Genomic DNA, 22,867 nt, shown 5'->3' on the forward strand with positions numbered 1-22,867 from the left:
TCAAATAGATAAAAGATTTAATACCCTTGTAACCATTTCTGTTTTCTTGATATGTGAGTATAGTAAAGCTCGTAAATGCTTAGTCAGACATAATATTTTCCCATATAACCCTCTTTTTTACTTACTTTCTTTCTTTCCTATAGCAGCTGTATGATGTAGTGGTCCGATCCGGCTCCGACATATGAAATACTTACAACAGAAAGACTATTTCGCATAAAAACGGGCAGAACGACATGGTAAAATCAAATCGGCTGTTGATGCTGATCTAAAAAAGGGAGAGCAAAATTATAATACACTTTACAAGGGTATGTTGAAAGCGAAATACCATAAGAAATCACCAAAATAGACAATATCGACATGATACGACTTTATCGCTCTCTTTATTTCGTAATGCAATTTTAATACTCTCTGCAAGGGTATAACAAATAGCCATACTTGTAAAAAGGACTATACAAAAATTGTATTTTAAGAATTATCAGATATATAATATTATATTATTGTGTACATTACAGTAATAGCTATGTGTGGGTGTACTAATGTTGAAAAGGAATCGGTTTCTTAAGTTTAAATTGTTTGTAATACAATTAAAATGGAGCGCTCTTTAATAATTCCTTCAACACTTGACAAAATTTAATATATGTTTAAGAACTAGTTTACTGTCAACATATTTTACTGTAGTGACTAATAAATCAATTAATATACATACAAATGTAGGAGAATAGTGTTTATATTAAACGCCCTGGTATGAATTAATGCTTGTCATACTATTTTGATTTTTACTCGATGACTTTTGAAAAGTCAAGTACATCATGCTTTAAAACTGTTTCATTATTTGGATTTTTGGTTTAATTTCAATAATCTACTTATGCATACTAATAATATCCAAGCTACAGTCTGTCAGATGTTTAGATATTACTATATAATTTTGACGCTTTTGAAACCTGGCTTTTGGATACGTATACATATAGCATAATATAACGTAAATTTATTCTACAGATTAAAGGTTCTGTAAAGCTAAAGCTAATAGTTATTGTGCTGGAAACTGTTGTTGATGAAGCAATTGTTGATGATGCCGCCGTTCACGTGCTCTTTCTATGTGTCGTTTGCGTTCTTCCTTAGTCCAGTAACGTCCGATCTTAACCTCTGATATTGTATCATCCTCTGTTGTTGTTATTTCATTGTTGCGAATGCTTTTCCGAATTCCCATGCTGACGTTGTTACGTACTGGTCGTTTTACAATATACCGAGTTCCATCTGGACGTCGCTTTACTTTCCATACCATAGGAATATCCTCTGAAGCATTTTCCGTTGTGACAAGAATAGAACTTGGTTTTGGTACTGAAAGTGTCTTATTGGCGACCTGTATAGGTTGTTTATTGTTATAATGCTTGTTTGTTTCGGCAAAAAGTAATTTTAAATCTAGTAGTTCCGCTTAGACTTTGTACTTAGAACATGTGGGTATCCTTTTCCTTCTAAGTTCAAAATTAAAACATGCAAGAGGTTCTAGTCGGGAGCTCCCGTAGAGAGGATACCCTGAACCCACTTCTTTCAACATCAAATGCATATATATATATTCTATTTTAGAAGTTAAATGTCAAGTTTGGTGACTCTAGCTCTTATTATTTACCAAAATTGCCCAAAAAACAGGATATCGATATCGATTTTTATCGATTGCTTGGAAATGGAGAAAGTTATCGATAATCGGAACAGGCACTAGGCACTGCGCAGGCACTAGTCTCTAGCTCTTATAGGTTCTGAGATCCTTGTGTTCATACATACGGACGGACGGACGGACAGACAGACGGAAATGGCTAGATCGACTCGGTTATTGATGCTGATCAAGAATATATATACTTTATGGGGTTGGAGACACTTCCTTCTACCTGTTACATCCATTTGGATTTTGCATAAATACAATATACCCTTATACCCATTTTTAATGGGTTCAGGCTATAACAAAAAGGACAGATTTTTTCGGGACGCCCAGGTTTAACGCTCCTAATAGCTGACTTCTACTACCAAAGGACAAACAAACGAATAATGGCTAGATCGACTCGGCTATTGATGCTTATTCAAAAACGCCTTTTACCGATTTTCAATGGGTTGAGGTTATAAGGAGAGGAGGTATATAGAGAGAGGAGGTATAAAGGGTATATACAGAGAAGGTATGCAAAAAAAATTATTTTAATCTATCATATCATACTATTTGAGAGTCTACACAGGTGAGGTTTGATATCAAGTTATCAATGGTATAAAACAAATTCGATTTGCGCGGACCATAGGAAGGCCTACGTTCAAATGATTAAATCTCTTTTGGCATTTAATTTACCTCTTGACTGCTAACAAAGTGATAACGGCTCAGATTGGGCGCATTGAATTGAGGGCATTGGCCTTGCTGTTCTTGCTGTTCTGTTGGATTGGGCTTGGATCGCATTATTTTAGAGTCCGTTTTTGCTGGCGCTGCTGCTGATGCGTTGAGTGCGAAAGGGTTCATCTCGTCTGTAGATGTTTTATTGAGAGTGGTATTTTCTAAAAGAAAAGATGTAATTGTAAATATTATGCTATCAATTTTGTAACCAAATTAATTTAGTAACTTACCGCCAGGACCACTATATTGGGTGGGGTTGGAACATAATATGCGACCAGTCTTACCGAATGGCAGCATAAGCATGCTAGTTACGGGCGTTTTTAATACAGAATCTTTTGATGACTGTGATTGCACTAAAATGGGTTGCGTATTGCATTGATAGGAGCTAGCGGCGATTATCGGATTGTTGGCAGCAGTGGCAGCAATAGTTTCATTGTCTAGATTTGAGGCGTTTTGGCGAGGGGAAGCACTGTTATTGGAGCCACCTGTATTATAGGCACTTGAAGAGTTGTCAACCTCTTCTTGATTCATGCTTTTATTCTCGTTTTCAATATTATTATGGCCGCATGCACTATATCCAGCCCCACTACTGCTTGATCCACTCGTATTTGTTATAGCACTGCGCAGTGTATATACACGATTTGATATTCGATGCTGCTGCTGTTTATGGTACAAGCTTGGACGGCCAGCCAGGGTGTGTACTGATCTTGGACTGATCTGCGACTTAATACCCAACCATTGTGCAACTCGTTGTGTTTGCTGTTGCATTTCTAAAACATCTGCTTCGGGCATCATTGGTGATGAGCAAGATCCCATTGCGGTCATATAGTTTGAGCTTTGATATGGTGAGCAGTAAAGTGGCTCAGTTTCGGAATCCTCGGGAATAGTTTCATAAATATGCTCGCAGTCGTCATAATCATATTGTTTAGTTTTCGTGATAGTGGCAGTTTTCGTTGTATTTGGCAGGATTTTATCTACTAATTGTTTCAATGCTACTTCTTGGCTCGCATTGCTATCTAACTCGAACTGTGGGTGACTCGCCATTCTCGGCTTCTCAATGAAGCTCATGTCCGTGGAAGTAGTATGTGTTTGACTCTTACTTTTAGTCATTTCTATATTTGCTTCCGAACCGTTGGCAGCTGCTGGTAATTTAATTAGATGGTTTAATTTTGTAGATGGTTCAGTTATTAGATTGTTAACGGCATTTATTGACTGCCGTTGTGATAAAAGAACTTTGTCTAATTTGTCAACGACATTTGTGTAATCAGAAAGGAAGCTGTTAGCATATTCGAAGTTACTATCCATATCTTCGTCTTCGTCATCATCCTCATCCTCGTCATCATCGTCGTCGTCCTTTATTATATGTAAGAGCAGCTAATCAAGCTTTTGATGAGCATGTGTATAGATTTATTTGTATACTTACGGGATATAAGAGTCGACTGACAAGCAACGTAACAGCCATATTATTCTCGGCCATTCGTGTTTCAGCGTGTTTTTTACTTTTGATGTCCATGCCGTTGATGCGAAGAATTTGATCACCACGCCGCAGCCGACCATCCCTACCGGCAACACTCTCTGGTTGAATATCACTTATGAAAACATTCTCACAGGAATCCACATCATCTGTTGGTGCCTTCAAGTCTGTGTTAATGTTTTCGTTGCATATCACAGGCTTAACAATACTTTCTTCGTTATCTCTGTTACTATAGAAGCCATTGCAGGAAACGCTGAGTCCTATTTGATCGTTAGTTGAGTCTCTCTTAACGAGCGTTACTTCCTGCAAGTTTAAAACAATTGCATATATGTGGTGATATATGTATATATGTACATATATATATATAGCCTTACCTCGATGTCGATATCTGGTTCCAAACACTGCTCAAAGAGATGATGCTCTTGCTCGATAAAATGATCGATGGTTTGGACAATATCTTCATTCTGATCGCGATGCCCCACTATAATCCTTTTATTAGTTTTATTTACTTCAGCAAAAGTTTCACATGTTTGTGTCTCCTTTGATACTGCCATGGGCTCAGCAACAGTGGGGGGCTGCTCGGTACGCTCAACATTTCGAAATGTGCGCAAGGTTAATATGATTTGATTTTTAGCTGACGGTGGCAAAGGATTGGAGGAGTCACTGGTTGCGCTGGCATCTGATATTTGAACACTTTTCGTTTTTGAACAGATTTCATCCGCCTCCTGAACGCCATCTATCGTAGAATTGATGTCCTCGTTTAAGTTTGACGGACTTATTGGATTTTTCTTTCGGCATAATTCAACTACTAGGGTTTCTTTAGCTTGAAGGAACATTTGAACCGCTTCATAACTTGACAAGGATGTAATATCGCTACCATTTAGCTGTAATTAATGATTTTATTCATGAAATTGTATTCTAATCCAGTATTTAGGATCAAAACAAACGCGGCGAAAGTGTACAAGCTTGCATTGCACACTATTCCACATATTATTGCCTATATTACAGTGTGTCTGTGTGTGTGTGTGTGTGTATCAGCTATGTGTGGAATTAGTTTTAGTGCAGGTGCAACTTTAACTCACCTTTAGTACAACATAATCGCACTCAACAACACCAACACAGTTATTTGAGCACATTTTGATAATTAATTACATAGTTCTATTAATTTTTATTCCGTGAAATGAATCCACACCCACACAACAACAGAAATACAGACATCGTTTACCATCGCCACATTCGCCGCGACTGTGTGACCAGAGTATGGATATAGTAATAATCTCAGTATTATCGATTATTTCTAAGGTCTTCTGATGGTGGTATTTTTATTAATGTGTCCAACTACTATAACCAGAAAATAAGCAAATGATTTTATGTTCCTTACTCTCATTTTTATTACTCTTGTGTATGGGCTGGTCCTTTGAGAAATCATTTCAAGTATTGCAACACATCTGAAATAATTTATTTATTCGCTTGTTCGTGGTGAATGACAATGTTATTAGAATATATACATGGACACTAAACTTAACAGCAAACGATGCCCTTGTAGTTACTTACAATTAGATTTGGATTACTCTGTAACTAACAAGTATAAAAAAGGTATAAAAAAGTAAAGCAATGATAAGCCAAATAGATTTATGTAAATATTGCATTAACATTACATACGCATGTATGTATGTACGTTCGTGCAATGCTCAAACATGTTACAGGTACTTTAACGTATGTATGTATGCATGTGAGTGCAAATATTTGTGTGTGTATGTATGTATGTATGGTATGGTATTGTATGCACTTATCTTATTTTATTACATTATATTATATTAATATCTAAACACTTTTCTTAATATCTTGCTCAGTATGTGTATATATTTCAATTTTGAGGCTAGGAACAGCTGCATCCCTCAACGGACATATTTGGTATAACACTCAACACCAGGTGATGGCTCTCATCAAAATACAATAAGCTTAAGGAACTCATTTTGGTTGGCGAACAACACGGGGTCGCCGATGTTGTCAAAGCGGCCAAATGGGTATGAGGATATTGCTCCAAATACCCAACTCTGCACTCGCCACTGCAAAAGTATGCATCAAACGAATCGGGCGCCACCACAAAATGCCATCCGAAGCTGGTGAAGTTGACCTTTAGAGGATATCGGCAACAGCGCAACTCGTGATCGCTCTCAATGCAATCCAAGTAAACGCTCCGTTTTCGTCGATGTTTTTTCCGGGAGCCAATTTCAATGTGAACTGTCTACAAAAACAGGCAAAAAAATCACAATTTACAAATATATCATATAATATCTATCTATACCATAGTATAGATATAGATATAAGAGATATCGTACCAATGGGTTCTTTGAAGTACTGTCTGTCGTTACCACCAAAGGCCTCATCCAGGGCTCGACGCCTTTTATGAAAATTTCTTGGAGTTGAGTTGGATTCGGGCCAATTGTATATTCTGTGCCGAACAGGGGCTTGAGATCCACGTTCACCCATTGACCGAGACCCGATGGAATTTTGTGACGGAACTCAAATATTTTCGCCTTGTGTGTATAACTCGTGCTATTTGAACGACGTATGGCCCGATGCAGAGCCACGACAATGTCCTTGTTCTGATAATTGGCAATCTCTTCAATGATCTTCGGCTGATGGGCACTTATCCATTCCAAGCCTCGCAAATATAAGTGAAGTGTTACGTGAGATATGTCCGAGTATCCAGTATTGAACTTGAAACGAAGAAGATCTGATTTGCGGTTATGTCGCACGTGAGGCTCTTTAGAGATGATTGAGAAAATAAACAATAAATTAGATTTGGATGTCGATTTGTATGTTTTTTGGGATATTCAACTTACGTTCTGGAAATATATAAATGCTGCTTATGTGAGAAAGAATGCTTTCATATTCAACATCATCATCATCATCAGAATTATCATCGTCATCGTTGCTTCTGGAGTCAGTGGATTTATGATTTTGATGATCATCAAATCCCAGATTGTAAATAAATTGAAATTCCTTAAAATTATTGGGATCGTCAGACTGCATTTCTGGGGACGAGTTCTGGTTCTGGTTGGAGGATGAATGCTTTGCTGATGTATGCTGCGAATTGTAAATGTTTTTCGTAACATTTGACGTAGTCTCCGAAGAATCCGTCACAATTTCCTCAGGCACATATAGACCCGTTCGGGAAGTACTTGCTGAATCTGGTTTATTGTTATGATCCCGCAACGAATTTGAAAGCGATGCGTTGTAGTTTTTATAGAATTTTTCCAATATAGTTTGTGGTACCGAAACTGGCTTTGTTATATTCGGTAGTTTTTTCAAATTTAAACGCATCAGAATGTGCATCTTAATTGATTCCAAACTATCCTGTTTGGCCTTCTCCCTTAATTGACGCTGCAGCACAGTATCCCCGCTTATCAAACTATTCCTGATCATGCTAAAGCCTTGCGTCCCCCCAGAAGAAAGCAGACCGGCTGGCATATCTAGTCCCTTGTTGGTTCGTCGGCTCTGAGCTTTGTTTGGAATAGTTGTGGTGCCGAGCGTTTGGTTAGCGCTTTCCGGCTCTGGCTCGGGATCGGGCTCTGATACGATGGTGTTTTCATTAGGAACGGTTGCGTCAGACGACGAACTCGACGACGAACTCAAAGGACTGCTTTCGTTCAGTGTAAGGGCATCACCTCTCGATGCTTTTTTATTGTTGTTTACCTCCTGGGCAGATGCCAAGAGAATGACCATCGAGAATAGAACTGTAGTCGCATATCGGGCGAGTAGGAAACGGTAACGCCAGCTCCTGGATTTCATCTCTATTCGTCTGGGATTACTGCAATGGCAGCACGCGTTATGGAAAGGTATTTTCGCAGATGAATTGGGGAAATCGGGGTCCGAAACAGAGTCATCGATGGACATTAAACGATCGATGGATGTCGAACAGCCATACAATTTGGCTAATTGATGAACTCTTCGATCTTTGGTTAACTTTGTAGCTGCTTCAAGCGAAGCCATAGTATTATTGTTTTTAGATGCAAATGGTGATGTATTCATACCTAACAAGAAAACAAAGAAAAGTGCGATACTTATGATGTGATATATGCAAGCTTATATATGTACACAACATATCTTCGGTAGCCTATAGCACATGATATTTGTTAACACACACAATCACATGCCAATCACATTCCGTACCTATAAATTGGAAAACATGGTATCCGAAAGTTATCCAATATATATTAAGGGGTGAGGATGTCATCTCTGACCCATACACAAACTATATACATATGTATATTTTCTTTTTGCCCTTTGCCTTTTGTCGGATGCGTGTCCGGTGCGTTGACCTTGAATCCAATAAGTACAAAATATATCTATTGTATATTGGCAAATAATATCGATATTCTCATCATAAATACCTTATAAGGGTTGGAGTTGGAGTTGGAATTTCAAAAATCGAGAAAATGCCATTTCTTAAGCCTTTATGTCGATTTTCGAAAGAGGTTTAGAACCGAACTTTTGATTCTTCATTCGATGGAAGTCATTTTTAAATATCTATGTATGTAAATTATAAAATTCTACGTGGAATTCAACAGGCGGAAAATGGTTGGGGAAAATTGATATCCGAAATTTTAGGCAAGGTAAGGCCGGGAAATATCAGCTATGTACATATGTGTTTATACTCACCAAATTCTTTAACAATCAGCAGCCACAATCACTTAACAGTTCCAATCTCAGCATATTCTATTATAGTTATTGTTACTGTCCACTTTAAGGTACTTACATATGTATGTATTTTATACATAGGCATGTGTGCATACATACATATGTATAACATGTATGCAAGTGTAACTGTCTCCGACTTTTCAGTCCTCAGTTTTTAAGACCAATGCATTGTTACGAGTAAGTATTCACAAACTTAACCATTCGAAACCATCAACCGTTATTAAACCGGCAAAAGACGACCCGACTTCTTTTATTTATTCCCGAATTTAATACGTTGTGCGATAATAATACGTATGTGTGTGTTGTGTAGCTACATATGTATGTACACACCAACATACATATGTATATGTAAATGTCGGCACTTTAGGGTATTTCTTTTTGTGCCTATGTCGTTGTTGTAGTTTTTAGCGCTTGTTTATTCTCTGAAATTGCAATTCTTTAATGTTTGCCGATGTGTTGGTGTACATGTGTATATGTAAATTAGTATATGCATATATGAATACGGTATACAGTATGTGCATGCATATGTATATGTATATATGCATTGCTACGTCTGAGTGTGCATGTTTGTGCTTGTTGTGTGGCGACTGTGTGCATAAACGATTCATATTTATGCGAATCTCACTCACAAGCTCTTGATGATCACTCTCACTCTATTGTATTCAATTAAAACCATTTATAAACATCATAATCAATTTTTGTGCTCTTGAACTTCAGTTCAGTGCTGAAAGTGCAGTATTCCTTTTGATGCATTCAGATTTGCATATACGCTTATATATATATAAATATGTATATATGTACATGTACATATATTTAAATTTATAAATGGTTTATACATAAGTATCCATACATTCATATTCATAAATATACAAGCGTTAATTTATATATGTATATATGTATGTATATGGACAAGTACATTCATAAACATGAATATATAAATTCATTACGTATCTCAAAACACACCCAGCATACAAATTTTGAGATAACAAACAATTGTATATATGCACGTATGTATGTACATACATACATATGTGCATGCATACATACACACATGCTAAATTGTATGTACGCGGATTCTATTTTGAACATTTTGCGATTCTCTACGTACATATGTATGTACGTGTGTACGTACATTTCTACCAAATACATATATATATATACATGTATATGCAAGCGCCTTTGTATATAAATATATCAATATATAAATGTTTGTATGTGTGTGTGTGTATATACACTCATATATTCACAAATAAATATTTGTATGTCTTCACATATACACTTGTAAGTATGTAAGCACATACATACATGTAATTAAAGTATTCACACATGTTTCAATTATTTCACTTGGTACAGATTTGGATTGCAACGCGCTGCTTTTTAGTTGGCTACCACACAAAAAAATAAACAGGGATCAGCACAGTGGCAGCAGCGAATACAGCGATATACAACAGAGCCTGACCGTGCCATATAACTAACTGACAGATCCGCATCCACATTCACATTTACAGACATAAACAAGAATCTGTTGCGCTGAGGATGAGTGTGCGCTACGTTCACGTTCGGTCAGGGTACCCGGTCCCATTTCAGAGTGTGGGTGGGCGGCGTAAGTGTTCGTTCTACTACACACTTCGTAGTTCACATGCGTTTTCATTTAATTGGAATATCGCACGATTAATCCAGCATTGTATTATTTTCCAAAAGTTTTGTGCGCTTTTAACTTATAAATATGATTGGCCTAATAAAAACACAAAGCAGCTTCGTGTGACGATCGCAGAAAGGACCCTGGTTCCGGCCCTGCTTCTTATACCCTGTACCTAGAACAATGCGTAAAGTGGATATAATGACACTGTAGCAAATATATGCGACAGACAAACATATGTATTTATCATCCATGTTAAAATCGATCTTTCAATCTTTCTTATCTTTATGTTTGTTTATTCCCAGTTTGAGTTTATTTATAATTTCTAATATCAACAGACACTATCAAAGTCGCACAATATATAATATACTTCAGTATAGGGAATCTTCAAGTCGACCTCGCTCTACTTAAGTGTTTTACTTGTTCTGATTGTTGTTGCTTGTCTCAAAATACGTCTTACGCGTTTGTTGCGACATTTGTCGAAGAGTATATTCTCTAACAAATCTTACTAAAATTCAAAAATATTATTTTGTCTTCTTCAAATAAATTATTTTCAGATGTCTGACCTGTTATAACGCATAAATAGATATATTGAATAAATGTTTCGAATCAATTCGAATCAAAAATTCAATTCAATGTAATCCAATTTTTCTCATTTTCTTATGTTTTCAGTAAACTGAAACACCAGGCTTATGAACAGAAACATTAACTTTATATAAAAAAAATATATTCAACCATTTTTATGCATAATGTCTAATATTTTGTTTTCTTATTGAGTTTAGTATATATTAAAGGGTAGAAGTACTTTGGATATCCAAGGGTTTTATTCCAAGTTTAATTGGGTTATTAAATCATGTTTATATTAATTAAATAAAGTTATAACTAGTACATACAAATGGTTAAGCATATGAACAATAATAATTAGCAAAGTAATATTAAGACAAAGCAAATCATTGAAAATATAATAATGTTTGGCACAATGCAAAACTTATTACAAAGTTATTGTACTCACATCCAAATAAAGAGAAAATCAATTGCTTACTTTTGGCCTCCTATTCATCATTTTGCTGAACGTTAGTTTTTCTTGATGTCCCAACTGGTTTTAACATTGTTCCTTATGAGAGAAAAAACTTGATTGAGTTTTTACGCTCAGAATTCAAAATGTCTTGCTTTTAATATTTTGTTTAAAAGGAAACTGAAAATGTATTATTGCGCACAATAATTTGTCACAGCCAAACTGTTTTAAATGTCAAATTGAAAAGAATACATAAAAAATATATAAATTCAGTACCAAAACTAAAGTGAATCTAAAGTGAATATAGATCTAAAGATTGATCCTAGGGAAAACTAATAATATTAAATTATAATTCGTTACTAATTTAATAAAGCTTTTGATTTTGTGCATTTACTTTTATTGAATATGATATGATAATTAAAAACAGTCATATGAATAAAAGTGGCATACAAGATATAAAATTAACTTTGATTTGAAAATGCGCTCCCGATTTTGATCACTGTACTCGCTCATCAAAACTTCGTTCAGTGAGTACATTTAGACGAGTTTCGATAAGTTAGTAGGTTTACTCACATAACGAAGAATAGCAAATTTAAGAACCGCACCACACACAATATGTTTTTCGTTAAATTCTTATGATTGAAAGAAGTAAAAACGTTTGGGTCGGGTGCAGCCGATCATGTGTTATGGCAGCTGATAACAAAACAGTTTATTTCGCGGCGCCGAAGTTTTAATACCCTCTTAGGATTACATATATGAGATTTGTGATTAATTTTACATGTCCATCAATTCATATGAGGGCGCAACTAGAAGACTAAAAGAATACACACATATAACCAAAATATTGTATGCAAAAAAGCCTGAATAGGATATATATTAATATTTATATCTTAATTTTTATTTAAACATGCTATAAAATATTGTACATACTTTCGTTAGCACACATTTTAACAGTTTCTAATATACTGTCACAAATCTGGCTCTTTTATATAACCAAAGATACACGAATGCCGCATAAGGCAACACCGTTTAAAAATAAATAAATTTAAAAAAAATAGATATTTATTTACGTTACAACAATAAAGAGTAAACACACACGTGCACATATACACGCCTATGTTAATGTTTGGACTTGTGGAAATGGGCAAATGTGGTTACCGAGTCTTTACCACAGAGTTTGCCTGCGTTTGTGCATGCTTATCAGTGTGTGCGTGTGTGTGTGTCTGTGTGTTGATTTGCCCTTTTGGTTGGGTACCGTTTGTTGTTGTGAACTTGTGGGTGCGATTTTGGTTTGTGGCTTGTCAATAACTAAAACGGGTAAATGGAGAAGGGAATGTATCTCTAATGTCGCGAGCTACGTATAACGGAATGACTAGAAGCAAAAAGGGGAATAAAGTAAAAGAGAAACAGAGAGATGAAGGTGTATATAGAGTTGGATAAAGTTCGATAGATTGACACTGCAATATAATACTTAAGTATTATATTATTTTATATTATATTATATATATAACTATAAAAGAGTTGGCATTTGGTATGAATGAAGCGGGCTTACGCGCATTCATCAATGCTTACATACATACATGTATCATATATACACACACATACACACCACTGCTACACATATAATGCCACAATGGACTGATACGGACGAAGTTATAGTTCTGGTAAGGCCAATACAGCCTGAGGATCGGATGGAGTCCATAAATAAGCATGAAGCCTATGCTGCTCCTTTCAGCAAGTGCATGAAGTACCATCGCTTCCCCGTTAGATTGATGGAAATTTCATAGGCTGTTGCTGATCCCAAAATGCGACAAGCCACCCGACGACCCGTCCGCATTACGTGTTATATGTATGGTCCATGTCGGGCGAAAACTATTGAACATATAATCGGTTCAAATTGTTGAAAGAACTAGAAGAACGGCAAGGGCTATCTGAACGCCAGTTCGGCTTCCGGAAAAACCGCAGGACAATATATATCGTTGACCATATGATGGACATGACCACACGACCTATCGATGACCCAATGGCAGCTTGGGTCAAAAGGAATCTGCCTTGAAGAATGCTCTCAACTCAAAAAACTGGGCAACTGTGGCAGAATTGCGCACTTCGGATATAGCTGTATCTGATAAACGGCTATTTCGATTCTCTGTCAGTAGGATACCTTTGCAGGTGAGGTGACAATTTTAAAAGCACAATGAGGAGTGAATTTTGAAGAAAATAAAACCCTTAGAGAACATTTTCACAAAGATATTTGAAATTAAGTTTGAGGGCAATCGGACAAAACATTGCACAAAAAATCATTTATCCGCAATAATGTAAAAGTTCAGTTTAAGGTCCGACTGGGAATTTCGGGAGACTTTCGGTTTTTTGACCTATACAAAGTGTAAATATTTGCTGATTCGTGTGTAGCTGTGTATTCGTAAAGTTAAGCATTAATTAAGACCACTTTGTATATCGATGTTCGTCTAACAATGGTTAAGTTCAAGGGTCTTTCAGTGCACGGAGGCTAACCCCACAGAGAGCTATTGAGAATATGCACACTTACATATGTATGTAGTACGATGTATATACAGGTATATACCATACACGATATGTACATATATGTCAACGTGTACATGGATGGAAGTAAAAAACTAAAACTTGCTTTGAGAAAGCCCTGGCCCAGCTTCTGCTTATTGTTATTTGTTTTTTTATGCGATATACTGTTTTGAGCAGATCGAACATTTAGATCTCTGCCTGTAAACAGGGCACAGGACCAGGCACAGACCCAGCATGTGGTGGAATCAGCGTGCTCCGACTGGAACCGATTTTCCGTGCCAAAGAAATAGTCCAGATCATCGCAGCCTTTGTGCAACCCTCGGTGCAAGGACAAGGCGGCTATATCGATTCTCGTGTGAAAACATGCAATTATGGTTTTATTTGTATTATTCTTGAGATTTCTTCAGCTCATTTATGACCTTTCTTAGGGCCTGGAGGGCCTTAGGGTTGCATATATGTACGTATGCAAACGCAAGCACATACCATAAATGCTTGTGATTACAATGTTCTAACAGGTTTGCCTAATATACTTTTTGCATTCATAATTTAAACTTTTTTCAATTTATTATCATTTGAATAATCATTTTACAGTTATTAATTTTACGAAACTTTAAAGATCAAGCCCGTATTTAATTACTGACTTTTAGTTGTATTTAAGATATTTAGACTAAAACGATCTGGCTTTATATCTTAATAGCGGGTATTCCCCTTTGCTTAGAAGAAGATTATATACTATTTCTTACTCATTTCCCTTCCGGGGCAATTTAAAATTGATTCGTTCTACCACTAGTAAAATTTAACATAGATATTTTCAAATGAATTTGAGCCCCATCGATTTCAGAACCTAAAGTTGGAATCAACATATCCGCACTTTAAGTCCCGCAATCTGAAGCGAAAGGTAAACGTTCATTTATTTAACTTTTGGCCTGCATTTTTCTTTACGAGACTTTGAGTTTACGAAAAGTGCGCAACACTTCTCAGATTAATTTTCACGACACTCTTTGAAAATTAACAAATAACTTCCGTACCACCGTTTTCCCAAAATGAGTGTCAACCTAAGTATTTAGTACAATAGAAAACTATTGAACACAGTGTGTTAAGGACCAGGTAATATATATTAGTATATATTTATTTTGAAAATAAATATTAATTTAGAATAAATTTTTATTTACAACTTTTTGCTTTTTTGTAAAGGTTTGGTTTCTGTTTGTATAACAAGCGTTAGCAGCAATGTATTTTGCGAAGCTATTTACAGGGTATCTCATAATTTGGACTATTTGCACTCTTACCTATTTGTTTTTGTGCGATGGTTTTAAGAACAGAAAAAGTTACATATATAAAATTTGTTGCATCGTAATAACTGGCAAAAATGTTGATTTTCTATTTGTTCCACTCAGTTGGGTTTTCAAACCCAACGCTTACCCATTCCATTTGGTAAATCACAGCTCGCATTTTCAGGCTACATGCTCTCAGTATAAATCTCCAACCTCTAGCCAGCCTTTCCCCAGTGTTTACCACATCAGGCACGGGCTATTTGGGGGCAGAGCTGGAAAAATATTTGCCTACCAATGCCATTGGGGGAACACTAATCCTATGTCCCATTTTCTGCCGGTCTTTCATTCGCTCGGTACTTATACGCCTCGGCACGTTGCCCGAACTTTTATATGGTATGTATGTACATATATAGTTCAAAAATATCTCAGCGTATCTTTGGGTTTCGACAGAGGTATCAGTTTTGGCCACTCGACTGAGTTCTTGCCTTGCTTTGACGGGAATCCATCAAAAATGTTTTCTCTTATACCCTGTACCCATATTTGTGTAAGCTACATGGAATTTCCCAAAAACCCGTTTTAGCGTGGACCTTCAAAATAAGGTAGCTATAGTGAAAATTGCAGCTTTTCTAGCTTTTACAGGGCAGACAGTCAAGACAGTCTATATAGACTTATGTTTCTCTCTTTGGATTCGTTTCCCATCACCCAAATAGTTCAAAGAAAAGTACTTGCATTTTGTAATATATCTATATTTTTGTCTTTTAAGCCAGAAAGAAAAACACAGTCCAAGTCGGCAACTCGCATATTAAGATACATAATATTTAAAAGTCGGGTAGAGGGTATTTGTTGGTCACCCTGGCGTGGCATTTCTTAAATTTGATTCGAATCCGCTGATAATATTTCTAGACTTTGACGAAGTTTGATATTTCGCTCGGTTGGTTTTAATGCGATTCAGAACGTGGTCCGTGTCGCAGATAAGCACACGAATGAGTAAGAAGGGTGCAACTAGAGCAATAAGAGTAAGTAGTATGTAATAACTGAATATTTAGAGATGTTAAATGTTTCTCTGATGGAAGGGCAACTGTTGAATCTGCACTTCGAAACGGTTCGTTGCGCATTTACAATATTTATTTGCGTACATGTCATACGTATTACTACATTGTAAAATAGCGAATTTTAATATATACATAGATACTATTACGAAAACAATTCTCAATGAATGGCATATTTTCTTATACAAAATCATATTCAAAGCTGAAAACGAGTTTACAGCCAAACTAAATCAAACCCTAAAAATAAATCTATTTATTACACGAAACCGAACACTTATCCATACCGATTGCCCAAAATAAAGTAGTAGTATCCAAAGTGAAGTCAAGTAGGGTATCAAGGTAGTCGATCAGATCATATTTTAGAAAAAAACAGTAGCTATTAAATTGCATTTTAGCTTTTTCTGGGATTCCAATTGGAATTTCAAGTTATTTGATTTAGCAGAAAATTGGGACTTGATCTGAAGACTCTAGCTCTTAAAATATTGTTGAAAATACATATATGACAAACCAAAACCTGAATCAAAACGCCGGGCGTAAACGGATGTAGAAAACCAGATTCACCAAAACTACCTATTCGCATCGTATCGTAAAAATATAAGAAAATTAAGATTTTGTAAAGTTATTTTGAGAAACAAAATCCGTGCTCTACACAAACTATCTTTTTATTACATTTGCAAAGATTAAAGCTGAGAGTCTATTTTAAATAGAAATAGGGTGATAGATAGACAGACAGAAGAGAAAAAGGAAACTTTTTAATGAATGCAAAATCTTCGATTCTCTTTATCGGAAAAAAATGTTTCAGTACTGATTTAAAGAAAACCTTATAACCAAACTATTAAGACAAAATGATGTGGCTTGTCTGTAGTCTAGGTTTGGCTGTTTCTTGGGCCAATTGTAAATTTTTTTTTAATAACAATTTGAAGGAAGACGGGGAGCTACCTAGACTAACAAGCTTGACAAGGGTTAAGAACTCTTGGCTGATGTTAGAAATCAATTGATGAAGCTGTTCAATAAATTTTAGAAGAGTTTTCCAATTCCAGTCAATTTTTAATTATTAAAGTGTATGTAAAATCACAAAAACAGCAGAAAAGCGAGATGTGTGAGCCGAACCAGCATGGATTCCTTTAATTACGTATGCATTCTTTACTGCCACTCGACGGGCTGGGTCCATGGCCCATTTGCATACTCCTTTTTGTTGTTGTTAAGAGAATAACCAGTCACGATGGGGTTGGATGTTGAATTGGACTTTTGTTAAGTGATAATCCTTATGCGATGATGTGCGGATATGTGGGAGGTGGGAGGTGCGGCACGGAATGCTCATAATAATTGAAGCATATTCACAGTGGTTGGCTCTTGGGCGAGATGGGCGTGCGTGTAACTTAGCTCTTGTGCTTTAGGTGAAAACCCGGCATCCCCCGCTGATTTATCCCTCTCCCAACCCCACCCCCACTCCCACCGTTCACTGTTCCCAGTTACCCACAGTGATTGCTCACCATGTCTCTGATATGTGTTTCTGGTTGTTTGTATTTGGTTGGATGGTCAAATGCTTGGCTGGCCATCGGGTTGGGCTGTCTGCCTGGCTGCCTTGATGCCTCGGTGCTGCTGGCGGGGTCGAGTCCTGACGATGCTTTAATTGTTTAATGGCTCGTTAGTTGAATTCCCTGTGGGGAGCAACAGCAACAGCTTCAACGACAACAACAACAAACACTACGGGCTGGCAAGGATTTTCAAGTGTGATAATTGTAGCGTTTTATTATGGATTAAGCAAATTTGCTGAACATTATACCCTACATATGTATTATACTAAAGACAATGCCAAATTGCCTTTGTGTGAGTGAGTGTGTGTAAGGGCGGTTGTGAGTGTGTGTGGGCTTATTATTAACATTTCATTTCATTGCTTATTCTATTAACATTTCAGGTAAATAGTTTAAACTATAATAGCCGAGTCGATCTAGCCATGTCCGTCTGTCTGTCCGTCCGTCCGTCCGTGTGTATGAGCCAAAGGATCTCAGAACCTATAAGAGCTAGAGATCTTAGATGTAGATGCTCCTAGTTTCCGCGCAGATCGAGTTTGTTTCCGATAATCGATAACTTACTCCGTTTCCAAGCAATCTATAAAAATATGTCACCCTTATATAGGTAAATAATAAAGTATATTATATTAAATATAAATGTAGTTCCCCTTGCCGGTGTGGAACTCGCAACTATCATCAACCGACCGAACTATTTGCCGTCGCCTCATTCCTTACAGCCATACCAATAATTAATAATAATAATAATACTAATAATAGAAAAACAATGAACTCGAATGGCAGCAAAGATCGGCTAGATCGGCTCTATATATATTTATGTGGTCGGAGATGCTTGTCCGATCTTCGATAACTTCCCCGCTTTAAATTAATCGATATCGAAATTATATTTATCTCTTATGTTTTAGGAGGTCACGTCACAAAATTGCACATGTAGTTTCTAGTATAGTATATACCAGATCATAATTATAATAAATAATGCTAGTACGCCATTTGCCTATTAAATAGGTAAGAAAGAGTAAGGAAAGGTAAGGAGAGAAGAAAGTTTAGGCTGTCCCCTAGTGGGGCACTTCCAACCAGAGCATTCTAACTTGTTTTTTTCTACAGTTGAGTCCGAAACATGATTTAAACAAACAAATTGAAGATCTCTCGAATTATCAACATTATTCATTCGCGGCCAGATGGAGTGTGCTGTGTTGAGGATGATGGAATATATTAATACACTTTATGCGGTTGAAGCTGCATTAAACTCAGCTTTATCTATGTTAAATGGGCATAGGCTTTTTCGTGTGGACCTTGGATTGTGAGTCGACTTTGTCTTTAATTTCTCATGAACATATGTAAGTTTTAATATCTCGCGCCATGCGTATCCTGTTGCCTTCGGCCTCGGCAACGGCAACGTTTTCTCTGAATAATATGGCATGCGTCCTTATCGCTTACTCGCAAGACTTCACACGGGGCGCAGAGAGCATATCAGACGCTGGCATGCTGCTAAACCAACAAGAGCAACAACAGGAACAACAAGCTGGAGTTAAAAAGCGGCAAAGCGCTAACAAAATGACGTAACAATTTACGGTAATCGAATTGTAATCGTAATCGTAATCGCATGCTTGCACGCTGCCACGCCCAACGAGCCAAGTAAAGGGCACAGTTTGACTCGAGCTAAAAATACACGCTAAAAACATGCTTTATATGAGCACACACATTAAGAACATTTTCTGAAATTACGAACTTTTCGAATATTTTGTGATTCTCTTTTTAATTTACACCATTATTATTGTAATTATAATTATAAAGTAAAGGTCATAGTTTGGTTTGAGTTTAAAGTACTCGCTAAAAACATGATTATCTTTTTAAATACATATTAAAACAAGTAAGAGGTTCTAGTCGGGAGCTCCCGACTAGGGGATACCCTGAACCCTCTTCTTCCAACATCAAATGAATATATATATTCTATTTTAGAAGCTATATGTCAAGTTTGGTGACTCTAGCTCTTATTATTTACCAAAATTGCCCAAAAAACAGGATATCGATATAGATTTTTATCGATTACTTGGAAACGGAGTAAGCTATCGATTATCGGAAACAAGCTCGATTTGCGCGGGAACTAGGAGCATCTACATTTAAAATTTCTCTTGCTCTTATAGGTTCTGAGATCCTTGCGTTCATATATATACGGACGGACGGACAGACAGACGGGCATGGCTAGATCGACTCGGCGATTGATGCTGATTAAGAATATATATACTTTATGAGGTCGGAGATGCTTCCTTCTGCCTGTTACATACATTTGGATTTGCACAAATACAATATACCCTTGTACCCATTTTTAATGGGTTCAGGGTATAAATATGAAACACACATTGAGCACATTTTCTGAAATTACGCAGCTTTCGAATATTTTGACGATATTTTTTTTAATTTAACATCGATATAATTGTAACTAAGTATAATTGTTGTTGTCAAAGAGTCAAAACGCCAATCTGCTGCGACATTTGGCATGTAATATACATATGTATATCTAAAGGAGCTAACTTAGAGTGAACCGTATATCCGTTTTCTTGAATGCTCAAATACTGTTCCTAAGCATATTGGTATGTACTTGTACAGATCTGGAACGTAGATTTGGATTTCGTTTATTAATACTTATTGGTGCGAAACAGGCAGCCAACATAACAGACGGTGGATCCGGCCTTGGACCAGGGACGCAAAACTTAATCTACCCCGAAGCTCACGCTCGGTAAAAGCGGAAAAGTTTTGCACAAACGCCGTTCACACGGCACGTGGCAAGAGCCGAGTCCAGAGCACAGCCTGGGCACGGGGCACAACTTCCTGCTGAGAGCCTTACTTTCATGTGTCTTATGTGTATTGAAATAATACTCATATTGGGCTGCTGGGTGCAGTGCTTCGTCTTCTCTGTTAATATTCGAATGAACGCCGAATGATAAAAGCATACGCACATTTGATCTAAATCTCAACAAATTAAAATTCCGAGTTTTACAAAAAGGGGTGCCTGCAACAAGACTAGCCTGCAGTTCGAAGAAGGGTGTGCTACACAAGGACATACTCTGGAGCAAGTCTGAACATTTTTGCCTTACTCAAATGCAAAGAGCTAAGTAGCTAACATATTTCCAATGTTTAGTTTCTTTCTTTTTAGTGAGACGGTTGGCATCATCCACATTAATATATCTATTTTCCCAAATTCGGAAATCCGTCGCTCTTCTTGGCTGACTGAACACTGAACGGTTGTCTAAGATTGTTAACAGAAATTATTTATCTTTTTCATTCAGCCGAATTTCAACTCATTTAAAAAAATGTATGAAAAAACAAGTAAGAGGTTCTAGTCGGGAGCTCCCTGAACACTCTTTTTCCAACATCGAATGCATATACATATATTCTATTTTAGAAGCTATATGTCAAGTTTAGTGACTCTAGAGCTTATTATTTACCAAAATTGCCCAAAAAACAGGATATCGATATCGATTTTTATCGATTGCTTGAAAACGGACTAAGTTATCGATTATAGCAAACCTACATCTAAAATTTCAAGTCTCTAGCTCTTATAGGTTCTGAAATCCTTGCGTTCATACATACGGACGGACGGACAGACAGAGATGCTTCCTTCTGCCTGTTACATACATTTGGATTTTGCACAAATACAATATACCCTTATACCCATTTTTAATGGGTTCAGGGTATAAAAACTTCCAGACGCACGGATTCTACAACACTTTTCAAATTTTTGTGAAGAAATCTCCGTAATTTAAGGACGACTTCAGATTCATAGCTATTAGGGGTTTATAAGCAATAATAAAAAACCGGTGAAGCTTTCTTCAATTGAATGGCAATTTCATTAGAGGGAGTATATTCTCTATGATCTCAATAAACATAAGTGTGGCATATGGATTTGTAATCAAAAAAAGTTTTCTTTTTGCCATAATGTTCTCCATACTATATTCAAAATGAAACTAAACGGAAACAGACAGCCAGGCAGACATTTATTTTTTGGTCAAGTTTGATTCCACATCCTAATTCCTCCTGCAAGGTGGTAAAAGGGGAAAATGTATCTATATTGTAAAAACGATTTTACCTAAAAGTCGTCACTATATTGATAAAAGTTGTCGTTGTCCCGGTCTCTGATATTTTTATCGGGCTGCACGGTGCCTATTTTGGAATCATTAAAGAAATCTAAACCAGAAGCGCTTGAATTGTGTATGATTTTGCCGCAAGAAAGTGTCAATTCAATGGGATTAAACGTTCTCGCCGCTTGCAGTAATTGCTATAACAATTTTGTAAACATTTTGTGCAAAAATTTAAATATGTGCCCTTGCTCTTAGATATGCATACATATATCCATTTCGCTCTAGCGGCAGAGTTCGATTGAACGCGCGCACGCATGCGAGAGCAAGACAAACGATAATCGACTCACCCAGCCTTCGTGTATGTGGGTGTGTCCGCGTCCGACCTAGCCGTCATTTTGAAAACAACCGCGCGCCCACGCCCAGAATCAGGAACAGAATCAGGAACAGGCTCCAGCAGCTCCATCCCGCCCATTCGTATTTGGCTACGTGTTGTGTTTGTGTTTGTGTTTGTCGGAACGGAAGCCGTGTGGGTAGTTAACGGAAGAGTCTAGCGGTTATTGTATCGGAATGAAACAATTCAATTGGGCGGCTGCAACTTACTCGCCCGTTCATTCGGGAAATTCAAATAGAATGCCAGTTTCCCAATCCAACATGCATACATGTGTATTCGTGAATGTATGTGTATGTGTATGTATGTTTATATTTTTATATCTCTATACATGTATGTATGCAGACACGAGCTATATATGCATATGGCCCATGTACATGCATGCATTTAGGTATCCACATAACACGCACAGAATGTAGAAGAGCATTACGAGTTTCGCGTATTGAAGGAGCAATTGGTTAATAAATGCAATCTGCCTCAAAACTGGGTTGTATTTTTTCATTTAAGTACCAATTTTGCCGTTCTGTTGCATATATACATCAATTTATAAAACTTATTTGTTCCGAGCAAACAATTATTCAATAAACAAAAATATCTTTGGAAAAATTAACAAGCCGTGGCTTGACCTTTTTGTATGTTGGTTGAAACACTCGTGCAACAAGCGGCGCAACTGCCCAAGCAGAGACAAAGGCCCAGGATCAGGGTAAGCCACGCAACATGCAAGCTTTGCTTGTATTGCTATACTGTGCACGCAGCTGTAATTTGCGAGCCGGGCGCGAGCGAGATAGATAGTTGACGAGCGAG

General features: G+C 36.9%; 1 protein-coding gene across 1 annotated transcript; it reads right to left on the minus strand.

The window, feature by feature from the left end:
- Positions 1 to 111: 111 nt before the first annotated feature.
- Positions 112 to 8,971, minus strand: LOC115766801. Its single transcript, XM_030710826.1, has 10 exons — positions 8,022 to 8,971; positions 6,692 to 7,882; positions 6,185 to 6,612; positions 5,725 to 6,090; positions 4,925 to 4,945; positions 4,217 to 4,726; positions 3,792 to 4,145; positions 2,599 to 3,721; positions 2,330 to 2,529; positions 112 to 1,360 (listed from the first exon to the last, which is right to left on the minus strand). Exons 1-10 carry the CDS (start codon positions 8,083 to 8,085, stop codon positions 1,028 to 1,030), a joined length of 4,590 nt encoding a protein of 1,529 aa, XP_030566686.1. The 5' UTR covers positions 8,086 to 8,971; the 3' UTR covers positions 112 to 1,027.
- Positions 8,972 to 22,867: the final 13,896 nt, after the last annotated feature.

This window comes from Drosophila novamexicana, unplaced genomic scaffold, assembly GCF_003285875.2.
Source record: "Drosophila novamexicana strain 15010-1031.04,08,12 unplaced genomic scaffold, DnovRS2.1 tig00001222-arrow-arrow-pilon, whole genome shotgun sequence".
Taxonomy (NCBI): domain Eukaryota; kingdom Metazoa; phylum Arthropoda; class Insecta; order Diptera; family Drosophilidae; genus Drosophila; species Drosophila novamexicana.

What these genes read in the sequence shown, in the direction of transcription:
- LOC115766801 (XM_030710826.1), bottom strand. Translation starts at nt 8,085, where the DNA reads ATGACATCCTCACCCCTTAATATATATTGGATAACTTTCGGATACCAT. An exon ending in CCAATATAGTGGTCCTGGCG is followed by an intron (nt 2,530 to 2,598) that starts GTAAGTTACTAA and finishes CTTTTCTTTTAG; the next exon opens with AAAATACCACTCTCAATAAA. An exon ending in ACTTTGTTAGCAGTCAAGAG is followed by an intron (nt 1,361 to 2,329) that starts GTAAATTAAATG and finishes CAACCTATACAG; the next exon opens with GTCGCCAATAAGACACTTTC.